Source organism: Bos indicus, chromosome 13, assembly GCF_029378745.1.
Source record: "Bos indicus isolate NIAB-ARS_2022 breed Sahiwal x Tharparkar chromosome 13, NIAB-ARS_B.indTharparkar_mat_pri_1.0, whole genome shotgun sequence".
Taxonomy (NCBI): Eukaryota; Metazoa; Chordata; class Mammalia; order Artiodactyla; family Bovidae; genus Bos; species Bos indicus.
In genome coordinates this window covers 26189153-26207379 of record NC_091772.1, presented here as the reverse complement: position 1 = coordinate 26207379, position 18227 = coordinate 26189153, and the positions used below count along the sequence as shown (strand labels likewise).

The window sequence follows — 18227 nt, the reverse complement described above, 5'->3', positions numbered from 1 at the left end:
TTATAGGAAAAACTCAAGCTCAAAGTCATAAACTTCATTTCTGCAAAATCTAAGAAAGCCAATGAGCTTTGAGCTAATGACCAACTTACTCTTGTCAAAAATTTCTATGCATTTACACCCACGTACGTAAACATTCCCTAGGTAGCCAGAGGTTTTAATCAACTTATCAAAAATCTCAGAAATTTATCAATTTCTGAGACATCATCCCCATTCTCTCACCTAAAACAAAATTACTTTCTTTTCCATATTCAATTGGTAGTATATTTATGTCTTTTCTCCTTCTGTATTTTATGCTATATCCAAGTCTTCATTAAATAATTTGGCCCTTTGTGCCACCAGAGCATGAACACTATTTACTAACTTATTTAAAACCAAGGTACACAGCATGAACTGGAGAGCTACCCATTAATATTTCAAGAAGTTGAAGAAAGAATTTATGTTATGAAAAATGAAACAGACAGTTAGTTAAAGATGAAGTCAACACAGTGAGGTATCCTAAGGTTCCTGCTGGACAGGATTGATTTGGTAAGTCTTCTCTTCCCTTTTTCCTCCTAGGCATAACAGAACTGTCAAGTAGAATCAGTGTTATCTTTTGTGCTCCTTAAGTTTCCATTTCTTTCTCCTGTTTTTCTCTGTAGTTGATGTCACAGGTATAGGTCCATTAGATGGTTTTCAAAACTGGATTCCAGTCAATGAAAGGGTCTCTAATGACTGCTTTGAATATTTAGCAGCCTAATATTTACTATTCTTTCCAACATCCTTCTTTTCTAGACTACTTCTTCTGTTTAAAAGGCTTTAAAATTCTTCTGTAGATTTTAGACCCATATCCTTTATTATGGCCACTGGATTTGAATAAGTATGAATCTTATAAGTAAAAAATGAACCCAAATTTACTAACACCTAAAAATAATGTTAAGAAGCGTTTTAATGCCTAGCTAAAAACTAGTAGGCACTAACTAAAGAATAAGGACTATCATTCTTGGTCTTCTACAATCAAGGAGATTCTTTGCAGGCTATTTCAACAGGACAACAGTCACTACTTTAGGGTATATTTCTTAAACGCATGCACGTGTAACCTCGTCCATTCACTCACTGCATATTTACTGTGCTTCCACTATGGAGACAGGCACTAGGTCTGTGCTGCACACACAACAGTGAGCCACAAGGAGACAGGCCATCACTCTCACAGAACTCAGGTTTGTGCAGGAGAAATGACACTAACCAAAGAACTGCTGGACAGAAGTTGGTTGAATAGAATCAGTAGCATCAATACTGTTTTCTGGTTACAGATAAATAACTAGTGTGATAGGAAGGTCTAGATTATGATTATCTACACCACTAGTACCCCACACATTTACTCTGTTTATTTTTCTACATAACCACTTGGAAATTATCAGCATTAACTACTTGGTGTGTCTCCTGGTTCTGATTCAAGTAGGGAGGAAGAAGAAGGAAACCAGTATTTATATGTATATACCAAGCATGCCTTTCATGTGAGTTCACTTAAGCACTTCACTGCTTCTTACAAATTTGGGAAGAAAAGTATTATTAGCACCATTTTGCAGGAGGAACCAAGGTTAGTTTAGAAATGCTAACCAACTTGTCTAAGGTCACCCAATAGGTAAGAGCCAGGATTCGAATATCTGTAAAGCCATTTACATCTACATTTATACAGTAAACAATATAATTACAGATATACAAATTTGTACACAGATATAAACAATATAGTATATACAAGCAAATATACATATACAGCAAAGTAAAACGGTTATTTTAAAAATGCAATTAAAAATATGTTACTCACTGGAAAGTATAGAAGCAGAGACCCAAAAAGGATTGTTTCCAACAGGATAAGGCCCGATGCCCTGATGCTCTGAAAAAAATAACAAAAATAAAACTGTCAATATTAACTGACATTTCTAGGCATGGAACAATATATGCTCTTGTGACAATGCCTCAAGCAGAACAGCATTCTTGACAACGTCTCAAGCAGGGGTGGATAATTAGAAATTGGCTTGTATTTCAGACAGTCAAACTTAACTGAAACATGCAGTAAGATTGACTGTAAAGGTGGGGGTAGACTTAATGATATTGCCAGGGGCTTCATGGAATTTTGTCCTCTAAAATTTGAATCACTATTTAGAAGATCCTGCCAAAATAAGAAATGCCCAGACACAGAACATCTTGCCTGAAACATCGGCGACAAATGCATTTCTGAATGCTATTACTAAACCATTTCACAAATCCTCAGCAGTGGTTCCAGTGGATAAAGCAAACACAGGTACAACTTTTGGTGTCTCAATGGTACATCTCCCACCATGTCACAACACAGTCCCCAAAACTCAGTAACAACTTCACTATTTAAATAACATAAATCACATTGAAAACCAGAGGTATCTCACCTTGTGAAATAGTTAAATTATTCACTCAAAATTCAAAAGAATAAGTTGATTTTTCAAATATACTTCCTGATTATTTAAAGTTTGCTAAGCATGGTAGTGGTGGTTTGGTGGTTTAGCCGCTGTGTCCAACTCTTGTGATCCCACGTACTGTAGCCCACCAGGCCCCTCTGTCCATGGGATTTTCCAGGCAAGAATACTGGAGTAGGTTGTCATTTCGTTCTCCATTGCTAAGCATAAATATACTCAATAATCTTGAGATATTTTGTTAGACTCAAAACAGCATTATCTTTGCAAAGCAAAATGCTTAGAATTGTGACAAGAAATACAAGACCAAAAAAAACAATCCCATTTAGAATAATACATTTTGTTTTGATGAGTTCAAATACCAATGCAGAGTAAAGATACCAGTTAAGAATACAAAAACAGGTCATTCTAGAGCACTTGTGTTTTCACTGTGCTGCTGCTGCTGCTAAGTCACTTCAGTCGTGTCCAACTCTGTGCAACTCCATAGATGGCAGCTCACCAGGCTCCGCTGTCCCTGGGATTCTCCAGGCAGGAACACTGGAGTGGGTTGCCATTTCCTTCTCCAATGCATGAAAGTGAAAAGTCAAAATGAAGTCGCTCAGTCGTGTCCGACTCTTCGTGACCCCATGGACTGCAGCCTACCAGGCTCCTCCGTCCATGGGATTTTCCAGGCAAGAGTATTGGAGTGGGGTGCCATTGCCTTCTCCAGTGTTTTCGCTCAGTGCAACATAAAATACATAGACACATTGCTGCTGCTGCTAAGTCGCTTCAGTCGTGTCCGACTCTGTGCGACCCCATAGACGGCAGCCTACCAGGCTCCCCGGTCCCTGGGATTCTCCAGGCAAGAACACTGGAGTGGGTTGCCATTTCCACTAGGTGTAAATATGATATTTTAACAGGGAAATACTTTTAGGTAGTTAAATTAATTTTGCAACAACAAAAACAAGGTGAAATGCTAAACTACAAGTCCATTACATTAAAAAAAAAAGTGTCAGGAGAGAGCAGCATGGAAACACATACACTACCATAGGTAAAATGGACAGCCGCTGGGAATTTGCTGTATGGCTCAGGGAACTTAAACCAGGGCTCTGTGACAACCTAGAGGAGTGGGATCGGGTAGGAGAGAGGTTTGAGAGGGAGGAGACATATATGTACCTGCGCCTGATTCATGCTGATGTATGGCAGAAGCCAGCACAATACTGTAAAGCAATTATTCTTTAATCAAAAATAAATAAGTTTTAAAAAAGTGTCAGATAACTGGACAGGGCAGAGAAATAAAATTCTAATTCCTCTTCAAAACACTGGGAAGACATTACTAGGCATAGAAGAATTCTTTATGTAATCCCTCAAAACAACTCAGGGTCTTCATTAATCTAAGAATTTGGGAACAGAGAAATCAGTTTAGTCAGTGAACAGACTTGATTATTTGAGTGGCTTCTCTCTCTTGGTCATTATTTTAGCTAGCAGATGCTCTTAGTGAAAAGAAAACTTCTATCAGCAGGACTTTAAATGGGTTTTGGCTGACAGAATTTTCAACACAACAAATTACATTCATACCTAATTATGAATACTCCATAGTTTAGTTTTTAAACTTGCTCCAAAATGACACTAATTTAGAGTGAGAGTCCAAAACACAATGCAAGACTGCTTATAAAAAAAAATCTATGCAATATTGTTTGAAAATGAAGGATATAAAAAGAAGCTGCAAAGCTTAGTGGAAAAAACAGACACTGCAGTTAACATTAACTCAGTTTGAATTATGAAACAACCACTTTAGTTAAGTGATCTTGAACTTCAAAGGCTTCCCGTGTAAAATGGGTATCCTAATCTTTGCCATATTAAATCTGACATCTTTAATAAAATATGAAGTACACAAAAATGGCTAGCATCATGACTGACATATAATAAGTAGGTATGCATTCCTCAAGGTAGAAAACATCAGCAGGATTGTGAATTTGAAAACCAGAGTTATATGTAAGTAGCCATAAAAATTGTTCTAAGGCTTGGGATCCAAAATGACCCCAAAAGAGCCAAAAGCCTGATGGTAGAAAACATAAAAGTTCTTTTTTTTAGGGCCAGTGGGTTGTTAGCTATATTGCAACCATCATTATCTCATAACAGTTGTAGTGGTGCACACTTTTACATATTCTAAGAGCAAATAATCTATCTCCTTTATATGTGGATGTATTAAACAATCTTAAAACTTCATTACCTTCCTTCTGGTTGGGTAGAGGAGCCTGTGATTTCAAATTATAAACTGGAACTCAACAAACAAATGGGACCTAATTAAACTTAAAAGCTTCTGCACATCAAAGGAAACTATTAGCAAGGTGAAAAGACAGCCTTCAGAATGGGAGAAAATAATAGCAAATGAAGCAACTGACAAACAACTAATCTCAAAAATATACAAGCAACTCCTACAGCTCAACTCCAGAAAAATAAATGACCTAATCAAAAAATGGGCCAAAGAACTAAATAGACATTTCTCCAAAGAAGACATACAGATGGCTAACAAACACATGAAAAGATGCTCAACATCACTCATTATCAGAGAAATGCAAATCAAAACCACTATGAGGTACCATTTCACGCCAGTCAGAATGGCTGCGATCCAAAAGTCTACAAGCAATAAATGCTGGAGAGGGTGTGGAGAAAAGGGAACCCTCTTACACTGTTGGTGGGAATGCAAATTAGTATAGCCACTATGGAGAACAGTGTGGAGATTCCTTTAAAAACTGGCAATAGAACTGCCTTATGATCCAGCAATCCCACTGCTGGGCATACACACTGAGAAAACCAGAATTGAAAGAGACACGTGTACCTCAATGTTCATCACAGCACTGTTTATAATAGCCAGGACATGGAAGCAACCTAGAGGTCCATCAGCAGATGAATGGATAAGAAAGCTGTGGTACATATACACAATGGAGTATTACTCAGCCATTAAAAAGAATACATTTGAATCAGTTCTAATGAGGTGGATGAAACTGGAACCTATTATACAGAGTGAAGTAAGCCAGAAAGAAAAACACCAATTCAGTATATTAACACATATATATGAAATTTAGAAAGATGGTAACAATAACCCTGTATATGAGACAGCAAAAGAGACACTGATGTATAGAACAGTCTTTTGGACTCTGTGGGAGAGGGAAAGGGTGGGATGATTTGGGAGAATGGCATTGAAATATCTATAATATCATATATGAAACGAGTCACCAGTCCAGGTTTGATGCAGGATACAGGATGCTTGGGGCTGGTGCACTGGGATGACCCAGAGGGATGGTATGGGGAGGGAGGAGGGAGGAGGGTTCAGGATGGGGAACACGTGTATACCTGTGGTGGATTCATTTTGATACATGGCAAAACCAATACCATATTGTAAAGTTTAAAAATAAAATAAAATTAAAAACAAACAAATGATTCCATAATCAGATGTAAGGCCTGTACAAAATCTGTGCTTTGGTTTTTTTTTCCCCTAACACTCGGGCAAAGTTGGTTTTATGGCCTCACTGAAAGAGTGGGTACACAACAGGTGGAACTTCAGGGACAAAGAAGCAATCTCATGCTCCCTGAAACCTTTCCACATTGACTTACTGGTAACTGGAAGCTCTTTTAACTGGAGCAAAGTACTTTATTTTGTATTTGGTGCTAAAGATTAATACACATGTTGTAAGTAATACAGTGACTTAAGTTCAAAGTCAAGGGCAGGAATCTTTTCCTTAGTGTCTCAGTGATAGGATAAGGAAGGAGAGAGGATGGATTGAAAAACAAGAATGGATAAAAAAGATAATGAACAAAATAACAGAGGCCAAGAAAAAATTTCATCTCTTTCACAGTTTTGCCTGAGATAGAAATGGTGGTACGGGGGACTCCCCTGGTGGCGCAGTGGTTAAGACTTCACCTTCCAATGCAGGGGGTGTGGGTTTAAGCCCTGGTGGGGAACTTAGATCCTGCATGCCTTACTGCCAAAAAATCAAAACATGAAACAGAAGCAATATTGTAACAAATTCAATGAAGACTTTTTGATAAAATGGTTCATGTTAAAAAATTTTAAAGAAAAAAGAAATGGTGGTATGGAACTCTTTTTAACCAGAGTTGCTAAGTGGAAAACTCTGAAAAATTTTCTTGAAAAATGATAAACAATATACAGTATGTTGAATAGTATAATACAGTACTGATTTATATAAATATTATTACAAATATATGTATATTTATACAGTATAATATTTGTATTAAAATTTATATAAAACTGTATGTTTTCTATATGTATATACATATATATAATATATAAATATATCAAATTCAGGTCTGAAGGGATACATGCCAAACTGACAAGAATGTACTTTCTTCCCCTGGAGAAGTATATTTGAGGACAGATCAATTTATCTGGAAATATTTTACTTTCTTTGGAGACACAGTCATGTATTGCTATATGTATTTTAATAATTAGATGAATAAAATGAAAAAAAAAAACATGTAAAATGTGTCAACTCAACTAGTAGAAAATTCTACCACTGGGCATTGCAATATGCAAAGAATTCTAAACAAAGCCCTTCCTAATAATATCTACTTAATACATTTTATTCAGTACTGACAACATGCATAAAATGACCAAGCAATATGATACTTATAGGTAAATATAAACCTAGGGAGCTAAGTGAGCCTAACTCTGGCTTAGACTTCAGACAGCTTAATAAATATCATTCCAGGATTTACAACAGATGGGGGCAGATTCTACCTCACTCCACTCCATTCCACTTTCCCCATTTCTTAAACTTTTAGAACTGACCTACGAAGGTTTACAGCGGTCAGATATCAGATCTGTAGACAAAAGAGAAAGGCTAATCTTACCACACTAATTTTATAAAATTATGTCAAAGTCAATTTCTCAATTCCATAATCTCCAGATACAAAAGTACAGAGGCATAAGATGAAGCATAGCTTGTCACAGGATTTGCTGAGGATGTAAGCACCGAAAAGAAGCTGAGTTACTGGAAGTAATAAGATGATAAGAATGCTCAAGTCAGAACTTTTAAAAATAACTAAAATAGCTCGAAATTATTTTCTTGATCCTATAGGGGCTAACTCCTTCATTTATAATTGTTAAACATTGTTCAACCACTGGGGCAATTAATGTATATCTTGCTAAAACAGTGCAGCTATTTTTGATCACAGCTGATACCTTCAGCCTTGCAGCAATTAAAGTCTCTTTCCATTACAAAAGGAACCTCTGAGCATGAAGACATTTTTTATACAGCTGGACTTCAGGATGTAGGATGAAAATATAAGAAAGCAAGAGAATTCAATTCTGCAAAGAACAAACTAGCACAGCTCTGGGTGATAAACCAAAACTCTATAATTGTATATCATTTACAGAAAGAAATTAGCCATTCTGACAGCAGAATAGTCTCACAAGCTGCACGTTTTCTTTTGATTTGTCTATTTCTGTAGAGAAAAGCACAGACAGAGAGATCACAAACGAAACCCAACTACCTGATGAAATAAGTAGACCACAATAAATTGGAGACAAGATGTGAAAGGTGAACCTAAAAAGAATCCTCACTCTGAGAGGTATGAGAATGCTATTTTCAATAATTTTATTTACAGTTATATCAATGGATGAGAACAGACACACCCAGTTTGACAGACTATGTACAGTTAGTTTGTCTTAAGAAGATCTGTGATGAAACACTGAAAAACCAATCAGATTTAGAAAACTGTGTCAAGGAAGAACTGCTCAAAATGTGGTTAGTTAAAAATCAATAGTAGTTTTTCAGAAGAATTCACAACAGTAGAAAAAAAAAAAAAGGTTTAGAAAAGGAGAAAAAAATGGTCAGGATAGTGATTTCCAAAACTGAAATATAAGTAACTCAGATGATTATAAATCTGTGGAATAAAACACATGGGCTTATATCCAGATGGTTTGAAATCTCAGCATCTGCTGCTCATTTGCTGTGTGACCATGGGCAAGTTGCTTGAGCCTCATCTTCTTCATTTATGAAAGGATATAGTGATGCCCACCTTGAAGGACTGCTGTGAAGATTTGTAATCATGCTGCCCAACACAGAGCAGGTTCTCAGTCAATGGAAGCTCATCAGTCTTTCATGGACAGATGTAAGAGGTGGGGTCAACACACCTAAGCCCACTCTAGCTGATGAGTGACAGACAACACATGGTCCCATCATCCAGAGCTGCTGGTCCCACGTCAGGGTGATTTCCTCTGCGTATCCAATCTGATCCTCTCACCCAAAGGAACAGGACTGTATGTTATAGTATACTAACAAAAATATGCAGCACTATTAGAATATTTAAACATGAGCTACAATTAAGGAATTTGGTTGATATTATTTTTATTGTTTTTTTTTTGGCCCCACCCCTGATATTATTTTTAAAGGAGGCTAGTTGATGTAAAATTTCTGACAGTTTTATGAAAACATTAAAACAAACTATGACATGGCTTTAGTTAAGAATTATTTTAATTTCTAAGATTCACAAGAAAGTCCATTTTTGTATGTTATGGTAATATGCAGTGGTGCTGTTTAAGACCTTTTAGAAAAATAAGTTTACCCAAAATAAAATTCAGAGTAATGAATATATAGTTTCATACTGTTTAAAATAGTATAGCACACTAAATAAATAAAAAGTCAATGATATTTTATAAATGTGAAAAAAGAAATAACCAGTAGTTCCTTATTAGTTATGGTTCACCATTTATTGAGGGGCACAAACATCTCTGGTTGCTCTTGCAAGATTTGAAACAGTTACCGATTCTCTTTGCTTTGATTCACATAATGCAGACAGTTAGAAGTGTCCCCCGAGTGTTTCATCTTTAGGGAGTTCAGTGCCGGATTTTCACTTAAAGTTGTTGACACTCAACTGCTATTGCAGAGATGCAGAATAAGTTAGACACATAAGAAGGAAAATTCTGGATCACTTCTACTCAGTCAAGCTCATCCTTCTGTGCTTATGTCCAAAGCACTTCCTACCAGACTTCATCATCCCCCGAGTCAGCCCCTCCCCCGACAAGAGGCCACTGGAACGCAATCCCAAACTGTGGACCATCATGTCCTGATTTGTCCTCATTTTTCCCATAGCTTCTTTGCAAAAATAGCAGCTACTTCTCTGTAATTGATTTGCAACCTCCAATTTCCTTTCTTCAATACTAATAAATAGAATAACTCATATACCACAAGATGGAGATGAATTCTCTAAGTGTCAAAAAAGCACACGGAAGTGAGTGGTGCAGACTGAAATATTACAAAGACTCTTGCCTTGAAAAGGATTGCTTAAGTGGCAATAAATTAATAAAGCAAAATATGTCATCTGCTCAGCTTTCCATTATTGATTAAAAGCTATTGAGATTAATGGATATATTTTCAAATAAAAAGTAGATCGCTGAAAGAAATTCCTCCTCATGAAAGTGGAATGGAATGATAATTAAAACATAAAATAATAAGTGCTTTAAAATTTCACAGAAACGAGACAAAATACTTTTTCAAATATCAATCTTTGTTACACTGAGGTTAACTCAAGTATCATCTAGTGTGACATAAGTCATTTTTTTAAACTTAAGAATATTTTATACTCAGAGAAATTCAAGAGACTTGACAAATTATTGCTCGGTTTCACTTGATTGCTAAGTATCAACAGACCTAAGCAATCTTTCTTTATCATTTAAAACTTCTAATCTCAGATTTCTATTTTAATTTTGTATTTTGAACACTGTGATCTGTAAGGTGACTACTTTAAAATACTACTGCTCACACATAGGCAATAGAGTTCATCAGATATTAGCTGGACAACATCAGCTCTTCCTGGGCTTCTTAAACAGGAAAAAAGTTGTGAGAATGGGAACAGAATTGCTTAGAACTGTTAAGCTTGTCTTTAACACACTATCTTCCAAAGCATGTTTGGAAATGCACAGAATAACTAGACAGAGTGTAAAACAAAGAAATATTTCATACTGTATCTAATATTTGGAAATAGTCTAAACATTCTAAAACTTGTTTATGTTCCTTATTTTATACTCCACACTGACCCAAAAAGTTTCCATCTGACATTTACAAATATACAAAGAAAAATGATGAACATTTCAGTGAATAAACCAATAGATGACTTAACACAGTTGCAAGAGATGCTCCCTATTTGTAAGAAGAGTAAGCAGTTCAGAAGTTTAAAATAGAAGTATGAGGGACTTCCTGGCAGTCCAGTGGTTACGACTTCACCTTCCAATGCAGGGGGTATGGGTTTGATCCCTGGTCAGGGAGCTAAGATACTACATGCCTCTTGGCCAAAAATCTAAAACATAAAACAGAAGCAATATTGTAACAAATGTAATAAAAACCTTAAAAATGGTCCAAATTAAAAAAAAACTAAAAATAAAAAAAATAGCAGTATTATATCTGACAGGCAAAAACAGAGGCAGGTTATAAAAGTGTCGTGGAAAACAAGTGCTATTTAGATGTAAAGGTGATGTAGAAAAGAATTAAAAACTCAATCGCTAAAATAGTATAAATATTTGACGTGTAGACGAAGTAAATTGGATCTGATTTTCACCAAATTTGGGAGCGCTAAGAAGAACGAAAAAATGGGTATTATGAAATTCAGTCCACGTACAGTGTATCACCCAAAATTGTTCAGCAAAAGACAAAGTGAAAGGAAATGGGAGTCTTATTAATTAACTAACATCCTGCTTACATTCTGATTGTCAATTCTAACCATTTGTTTTCACTAAAATCTGCTGTTTCAGTTAGTCTTAATGTTTATTAGCAAATCATAACATGTATAATAACTACCTTGATATTTTAGAGTTTTCTATTTTTGAATGTGGTTCATGAAAGATTTTCAATAATAAGTTCGTAAGTTTTAATTAGAAATAAATGCTAACCCTTCAATACAGAATTCAAAAAGGTCACACTAACTGAGGTTGCCTTTCATTAGTCTTCTCTCTTCTCTCTGTTGGATCCCATTAGTTATTCTTTGCTCTAAAATGTATTATACAAATGCATTAGGATTAGATTATCAACTGAAAAAGATACAAGAGAAATAATTAAGAACAAGCAGAAACTTGACAGTGGATAATAACTGAAAAATTAAAACAATGTTATAAAACCAAAAATTAGAAAAAGCTTTACAACATAATAGATTTTCTAAAAAGCAATTGTGTTTAACTTCATTGAAGGTTAAACTATTACTAAAGCAGTTTTCTATAAGCAATTGATATTTGAAGCTTTTAAAAGTAATGACTGCAAATCTTCAGCCTAAACCTCTTTTTGGAGCTCTAGCCCCCTATTTTCAGTTGGCTGTAAAACAGCCAACTGAATGACTTCAAGATTTCAAAAACTAAATTCTTCCATTCTCCAATCTGTTTTTCTCTTCATGTTTCCCATCCTGGTTAATGGTAACTGATTAATCTCTTTTGTAGTCAAACCATATAAAATATACAAGGTAGAAATAGAAGTGGTTTTTATGAAATATTGGTTTTGTGAAGTCACTCAGATATGTCCAACTCTTTGTGACCCCATGGACTGTAACCTGCCAGGCTCCTCCATCCATGGGATTTTCCAGGCAAGAATACTGGAGTGGGTTGCCATTTCCTTCTCCAGAGGATCTTCCTGACCCAGCGTTCAAACCCAGGTCTCCTGCATTGCAGACTCTATCATTTGAGGTACCAGGCTTTTACATTTGGTATTTTCCAGAATCCCCTCCAAATTCTGTTGACCAACCATCTCACTAAGTAATGAACGAGAAGTATGCTGTGTGTGCTAAATCACTCAGTCTGTCCCGACTCTTTGTGACCCCATGGACTGTAGCCCACCAGGCTCCTCTGTCCATCAGGATTCTCCAGGTAAGAATACTAGAGTGAGTTGCCATGCCCTCCTACAGGGGATCTTCCCCACCCAGGGATCGAACCCAGGTCTCCCACATTGCAGCCAGATTCTTTATTTTTTTATTGTTGGCTATTCCCTTAGCCAACCAGAGAAGCCCAAGAATACTGGAGTGGGTGGCCTATTCCTACTCCAGGGGATCTTCCCAACCCAGGAAGGGAACCAAGGTCTCCTGCATTGCAGACGGATTCTTTACCAGTTGAGCTGCAGGTAACTAAATAAATGGTAAATCTGAAAAGCAACATGCAGGTTGATCCTCTTTCAAGTGGAGAGGAAATTTTTCACTTTTAATCCACAGTCTCCTCTGTAACGCAGAGAAATTATTATAAACCGTGAAAATCTTAATAAGAGGAGGTAGGAGGAAGAAAAAATGAGAGAGGAGAGAAGTAGAAGAAACCATCTCTTTACGTTTAGTTCAACGTTCTACCAATTCTAGGTCCAGGGTAAAATGGGTGGGGCTGATGGGATGGATGGAGATAGGAGTAGGTGAGGTCACTATGCTCTGCGCTTTCTCAAAGCTGCCTTCCTCTGTATTCACTCTTGCCTTCATCTCATTGCATCAGACAACAAACACCTTCATGTCACCTTTTCCGTCATCTTTCCAGGCCTGCCCTCTTCAAGGCAGGCATATATTTCAAAGGAATTCCCTTATTCCTCCTAATCCCCAACTGGTAATATCTTCCATGCCTTAAATCTTGCCCATTCTTAGGGATATCATAACTACCAATCAGAGTGCTAGAGTAATAATTTAATGGTTGCTCCTCCAAATAGGACTTGGAAGACCAAGTATATGGTCAACACCTAATGCCTAAAGGCAAAGATCTTGAACTCTGTAAGTTAAGAGTGAAGCTGTCTGCACATGGGCCTCACTGGTGGCTCCAAACCTCACTGGCAGTGACTGTTTCCTCTGAGACTGTTCTGATAAGGAAGCAGACCAAGGTACCTACATTCATTCAATCAGAAACTGGAATGCAGAGGTCCCTTTCAGGAGTAAAAGGGACCCATCACCTTTATCTTCTGTTAAAGATTTTTTAAAGAAGTAGTTAAGCCTTTTCTTCCCAGTTGTGCATGTAAATTCCATCAGGAGTCAGTCTAAATAACCATAACTTCCACATATCTGTGCCTCAGAAAATCCCCTAAGCCTTTGCTGAGGGCAGGCTAAACGAAGAGGTTTGCCTCCCTTTCTTCTTTCTGTCTTTGAAGCAGAAGCTGGATAAGGCGGCAGGTGCCTCTGAAACCCAGCTTTCATCATGTGACAGGATTCACAGCACAGTGTGTGCGTGCGACTTCAGGGTCCTGAACAGCAGCTCCCTTCCGCCCCCATAAATATGCCCCGATTACTATAGTTTCCTCTTTGTTTCTTTTTGGACCACATTTTTAAAATCATGAAAGAGATATAAATGCATAAATTCTGGGAATGAAAATACCAACTGAGGAGAATGGGGAATAAATCAAGAACTGGGTAGCACAGGGACCCGAAAGTGTATCCAGCAGTGCTAAGTCTCTCCTTCCGTGGCATTTTCCCCAAAGGCACATCTCACGTTCACAAACATTGATAATAAAAGTGGGAGTAACGACAGTGACAACAATAACAATGATGTCAGTTGAATTTGTGTGCCAGCTGTTATTCTAGGCACTTCATATAATATTAATTAACCCTCACAAAAATACTGAACCCTCATGACAAATAGTAGGTACTATTTGTAGTAGGTACTACTGCTATTCCCACTTTATAAATGAGGCAGCTGAGGTTTAATGGGGCTGAAGAACTTGTCCATGAAACTGACATTACATAATGATATCGCTCAACCTTGCCCCTATCATTTTCAAAATCCAACTTTTAAAGCTATCATTTAAAATAGCATTGGATAGCAGCTCCTGAAGCAACCTTTACTAACCTCCCACTGAAATGTAAAGACGCATGTGAAATAGAAAATCACAACCCTGCTGTGAATAGGAAATTCAAAGCAGAAATACAAACAGAAATAAAAATGAGAAAAAGTACTTACTCTCACAAGTAATTGGGAAATAGAAATTTAAAATATCTCATTTTTAATCTGTTAGGCTGAAAAAGTTAAAAAGACTGATAATATCAGTTACTGGTTAGAATTCTAGGAATGGGCACTTTCATGCTCATAGAAACAGAAATAGATAAAGCCCTTGATAATGCAGTTTTGAAATATCAACATTTTAAGTGTCTGTACTTGATTATACCAGCCACTCTACACAAAGGGGTTTGTCTTTAAGGATTACTTGCATGTTTGCGCAAAAATATATGCACAAGAAAGTTTACCAAAGCACTAATGGTATAATGTCTAGTAAATAAGTTGCAACAAATGAAATATCAATAACAGAGAATATACCAGTAGTTTTACTGGTTCAGCCATATGACATGATATAATGAAGCTCTTTAAAATATGAGAAAAATACATATATACAGGCAGAAAAAAAAGCTTCAAAGATTTTTAGAAATAATTTTTAAATAAAAAATCTTTACTAGTGAAAGTCATAGTATGAGTGTGTGTGCATGGATCAAACCCTTGATGCTACAAATTTTCTGGGAAGAGAAGTAGAAGCGAGAGGAAATGGAGGGCCTTTTATTACTGCTTTTATATTTTTCTTTATGTGTTAATTTTGTACAACATTGTATTCACTTATTATTCAAGTAAAGATCAACTGAAAATCCTTATGCCAAAAGAGGAAGGAAAGAAGAAAGAAGAAAAAGGATGAAAGGAGAGAGATGGGCAGATACTCAGAGTAGGTCAAAAGTGATAAAATACAACCAAAATAAAGTCTGCTTACAAGGTACTTAACCACAAGTTTCAAGAGGAGAAGTATTCAAAAATCACCTCAAGGGTCTGACCTTTTGTACACATTTATATTTATGGGGGGAAAAAAGTGAAGATAGAAAAAAAATGTAAATAGTAAAGCCCAGAGAAAAAGGCAATAAACAAAAATTTTTCATGTAAAAGAAAATTCACAATTCCAATATCTACCAGAGTGAAATTTAAGGTGAAAAAGCATGGGGAAAAAAAAAAAAGGAGGAAAAGGACATTTAATATCAGTCGCTGTTATCACATTCTAGCAAAGTGCAACAGTCAAAAACTTGAACCAAGTGAGAGGCCTGGACCTCAGAGCCCTGCTTCCCCCTCAGCCCTGTGCAGCACCCTGTCCCGTAAGAATACTATGCTCCAGCCAACCTGGCCACTCTTCATTCCACAGATGCAGCTGCTCCTGCCTTATGGCTGTCAGAGCACATCCTCTTCCCTCACTCTTGCTTGTTTCTACCAGGCTCCCTAACCCTCACCTGGCTCACATCAACTCATTCCTCAGATGTTAGTTTCACTGACTTCTCACACAATATAGGGCTTCCCTGGTGGCTCAGATGGTAAAGAATCTGCCTGCAATGCAGGAGATCCAGGTTCCATCCCTGGGTTGGGAAGATCCCCTGGAGAAAGGAATGGCAACCCACCCCAGTACTCCTGCCTGGAAAATTCCATGGACACAGGAGCCTGGCAGGCTACAGTCCATGGGGTCGCAAAGAGTTAAACATGACTGAGCGACGAACACTTTCACTTTTCACTCACTGTAACACACAAGGCAGTGACACAGGAGTTTCAGAGAACTAATCAGACTGTGTAAGTTTCAACATTTTACACTAACTGCACAGAGTACCTCCCTGAATGGCACACTTATCACAACTAAAATTAATGAGGAAAGCAACTTCCAGAAGCATTACTTTCTAAAATAAAGAACATCCACCATAAATACACTGCCCAAATCTTAGTGGTGAGGCAGGAATTATCAGCCACACAATAAGGACATGTGATAGCAGCAGTGCGATTTTATATTATTCTGGGATTTCTATTAAAGACAATGAGGTATAAAGACTGGAAACAGGACAATAAGGCAACATTGTGATCTGGCAGGAAGTTGTCTCAAAGAAGTAATCGGCATCATACACAAGATTTAGTTATAAGAATGTTCCACACACAGCATTATTCATGTCGGGACAAAATTAGGGGTAATCCAAATCCCAGAAAGTTGAAAAATGGTAAAATAAATCATGATATACTCTATGATATACTGAATTTTATTATGTCATAAAATTCAAAGTTTGAGGGCACACTTTATGATGTAAGAGTTTAAGTCTATAATTTATGTATATGAAATTAAATGTTTAAAAAACTAAATTGTGGACTTACAGGAAATTTTTACATTATTACTTAAAATTTTCAGTCTTTTTCAAACTATAAAATACACTGATTTTACAATACAGAACAGTTTAAAACTCTAGTCTCTGCTTGCCCAGGAACGTTTCTGATTTTTTTAAAAAAAACTAAAAGAAATTAAACTCTAATCTTACAAAAAGATTGAAAAGATTAAAGCTATAAAAAGATACCTTCTTAAACTGCTAAAATTAAAGAGACTGACAATACCAAATGTGGAGTGGATTTGGAACAAGGGGAATTTCCATACATTGCTGACGGGAATATGATATGAGAATTTAAAACCGTACAACCACTTTGGAAAATGGTTTGGCCACATCTTATAAAAGTTAAAAATACATCTACTGTGTGACCAAGCAATTCTACTCACAGGTAAAAGAAAAACATTTGATTGCAAATATATATATATATATATATATAAGAATATTCACAGCAACTTTATTATAATAATGAAAAAGCAGAACAACCCAAATATCCATCCAACAGGAAAATGAATATATAAATTATAACAATAGTCTTACAATGAAATACCACTAAAATAGAAGGGGGAAAGTGTTGATTCACACAGACAAGATCAGCCTCAAAGACTATACAGTATTTATTAAAGAAGTCAGATGCAAAAAAGAACACACTGCATGACTCCATTTATATGGAGTTCCAGAACAGGTAGAACTAAACTACAGTGATAGAAATCTGAGAGGAAGGAGTAGGGATTGACTGAGAGAGGGCAAGAGAGAACTCTTTGGGGCGAATGGAAACTTCTACATCTTGATAAAGGTGTAGATGACATGGGTGTATGCATTTGTCCAATTCACTGCCCTGTAGAATTAATGCATTTCACTCCATGTAAATTGTAACTGAATTTGAGCAAACTCAGGGAGACAGTAGAGGACACAGGAGCCCGGCATGCTACAGTCCACGGAGTCACAAAGAATTGGACACACCTTAGAGACTGAAACACAGCAACAACAAAATCGTACCTTCCTAAAAATAAATAAATAACAAAGGATTTGAAACCTGCACTAAGGTGTTAAAGATAAAAATCAATAGACCTTTTATTATACCTCAGGTCTCATGAAATTGGTGCCACCAATTTGCAAGACCTATCACCTAAGGGGTAAACCTGCAAAGAAAGCAATAGCACATAACTTTCTGGTATTTCTACCATTTGTAGCTTCAATTTGTATATTGTATTAATTTACATTTAAGCCAAGGAAACAGTGTCAGACTTTATTTTTAGGGGCTCCAAAATCACTGCAGATGGTGACTGCAGCCATGAAATTAAAAGACGCTTACTCCTTGGAAGGAAAGTTATCACCAACCTAGATAGCATATTCAAAAGCAGAGACATTACTTTGCCAACAAAGGTCTGTCTAGTCAAGGCTACGGTCTTTCCAGTGGTCATGTATGGATGTGAGAGTTGGACTGTGAAGAAGGCTGAGCACCGAAGAATTTATGCTTTTGAACTGTGGTGTTGGAGAAGACTCTTGAGAGTCCCTTGGACTGCAAGGAGATCCAACCAGTCCATTCTGAAGGAGATCAGCCCTGGGATTTCTTTGGAGGGAATGATGCTAAAGCTGAAACTCCAGTACTTTGGCCACCTCATTCGAAGAGTTGACTCACTGGAAAAGACTCTGATGCTGGGAGGGATTGGGCGCAGGAGAAGGGGACAACAGAGGAGG

The 18227-nt window shown here is 36.8% G+C and overlaps 1 protein-coding gene across 1 annotated transcript in view; it reads right to left on the bottom strand.

The window, feature by feature from the left end:
• The window catches only part of GPR158 (G protein-coupled receptor 158), a 301001-nt gene that overhangs the window by 85563 nt on the left and 197211 nt on the right, over positions 1 to 18227 (bottom strand). Inside the window, exon 5 of the mRNA XM_019972812.2 lies at positions 1805 to 1873. Within this exon, the coding sequence (XP_019828371.2) occupies positions 1805 to 1873 (69 nt within the window). The remainder of the gene's footprint in view (positions 1 to 1804; positions 1874 to 18227) is intronic.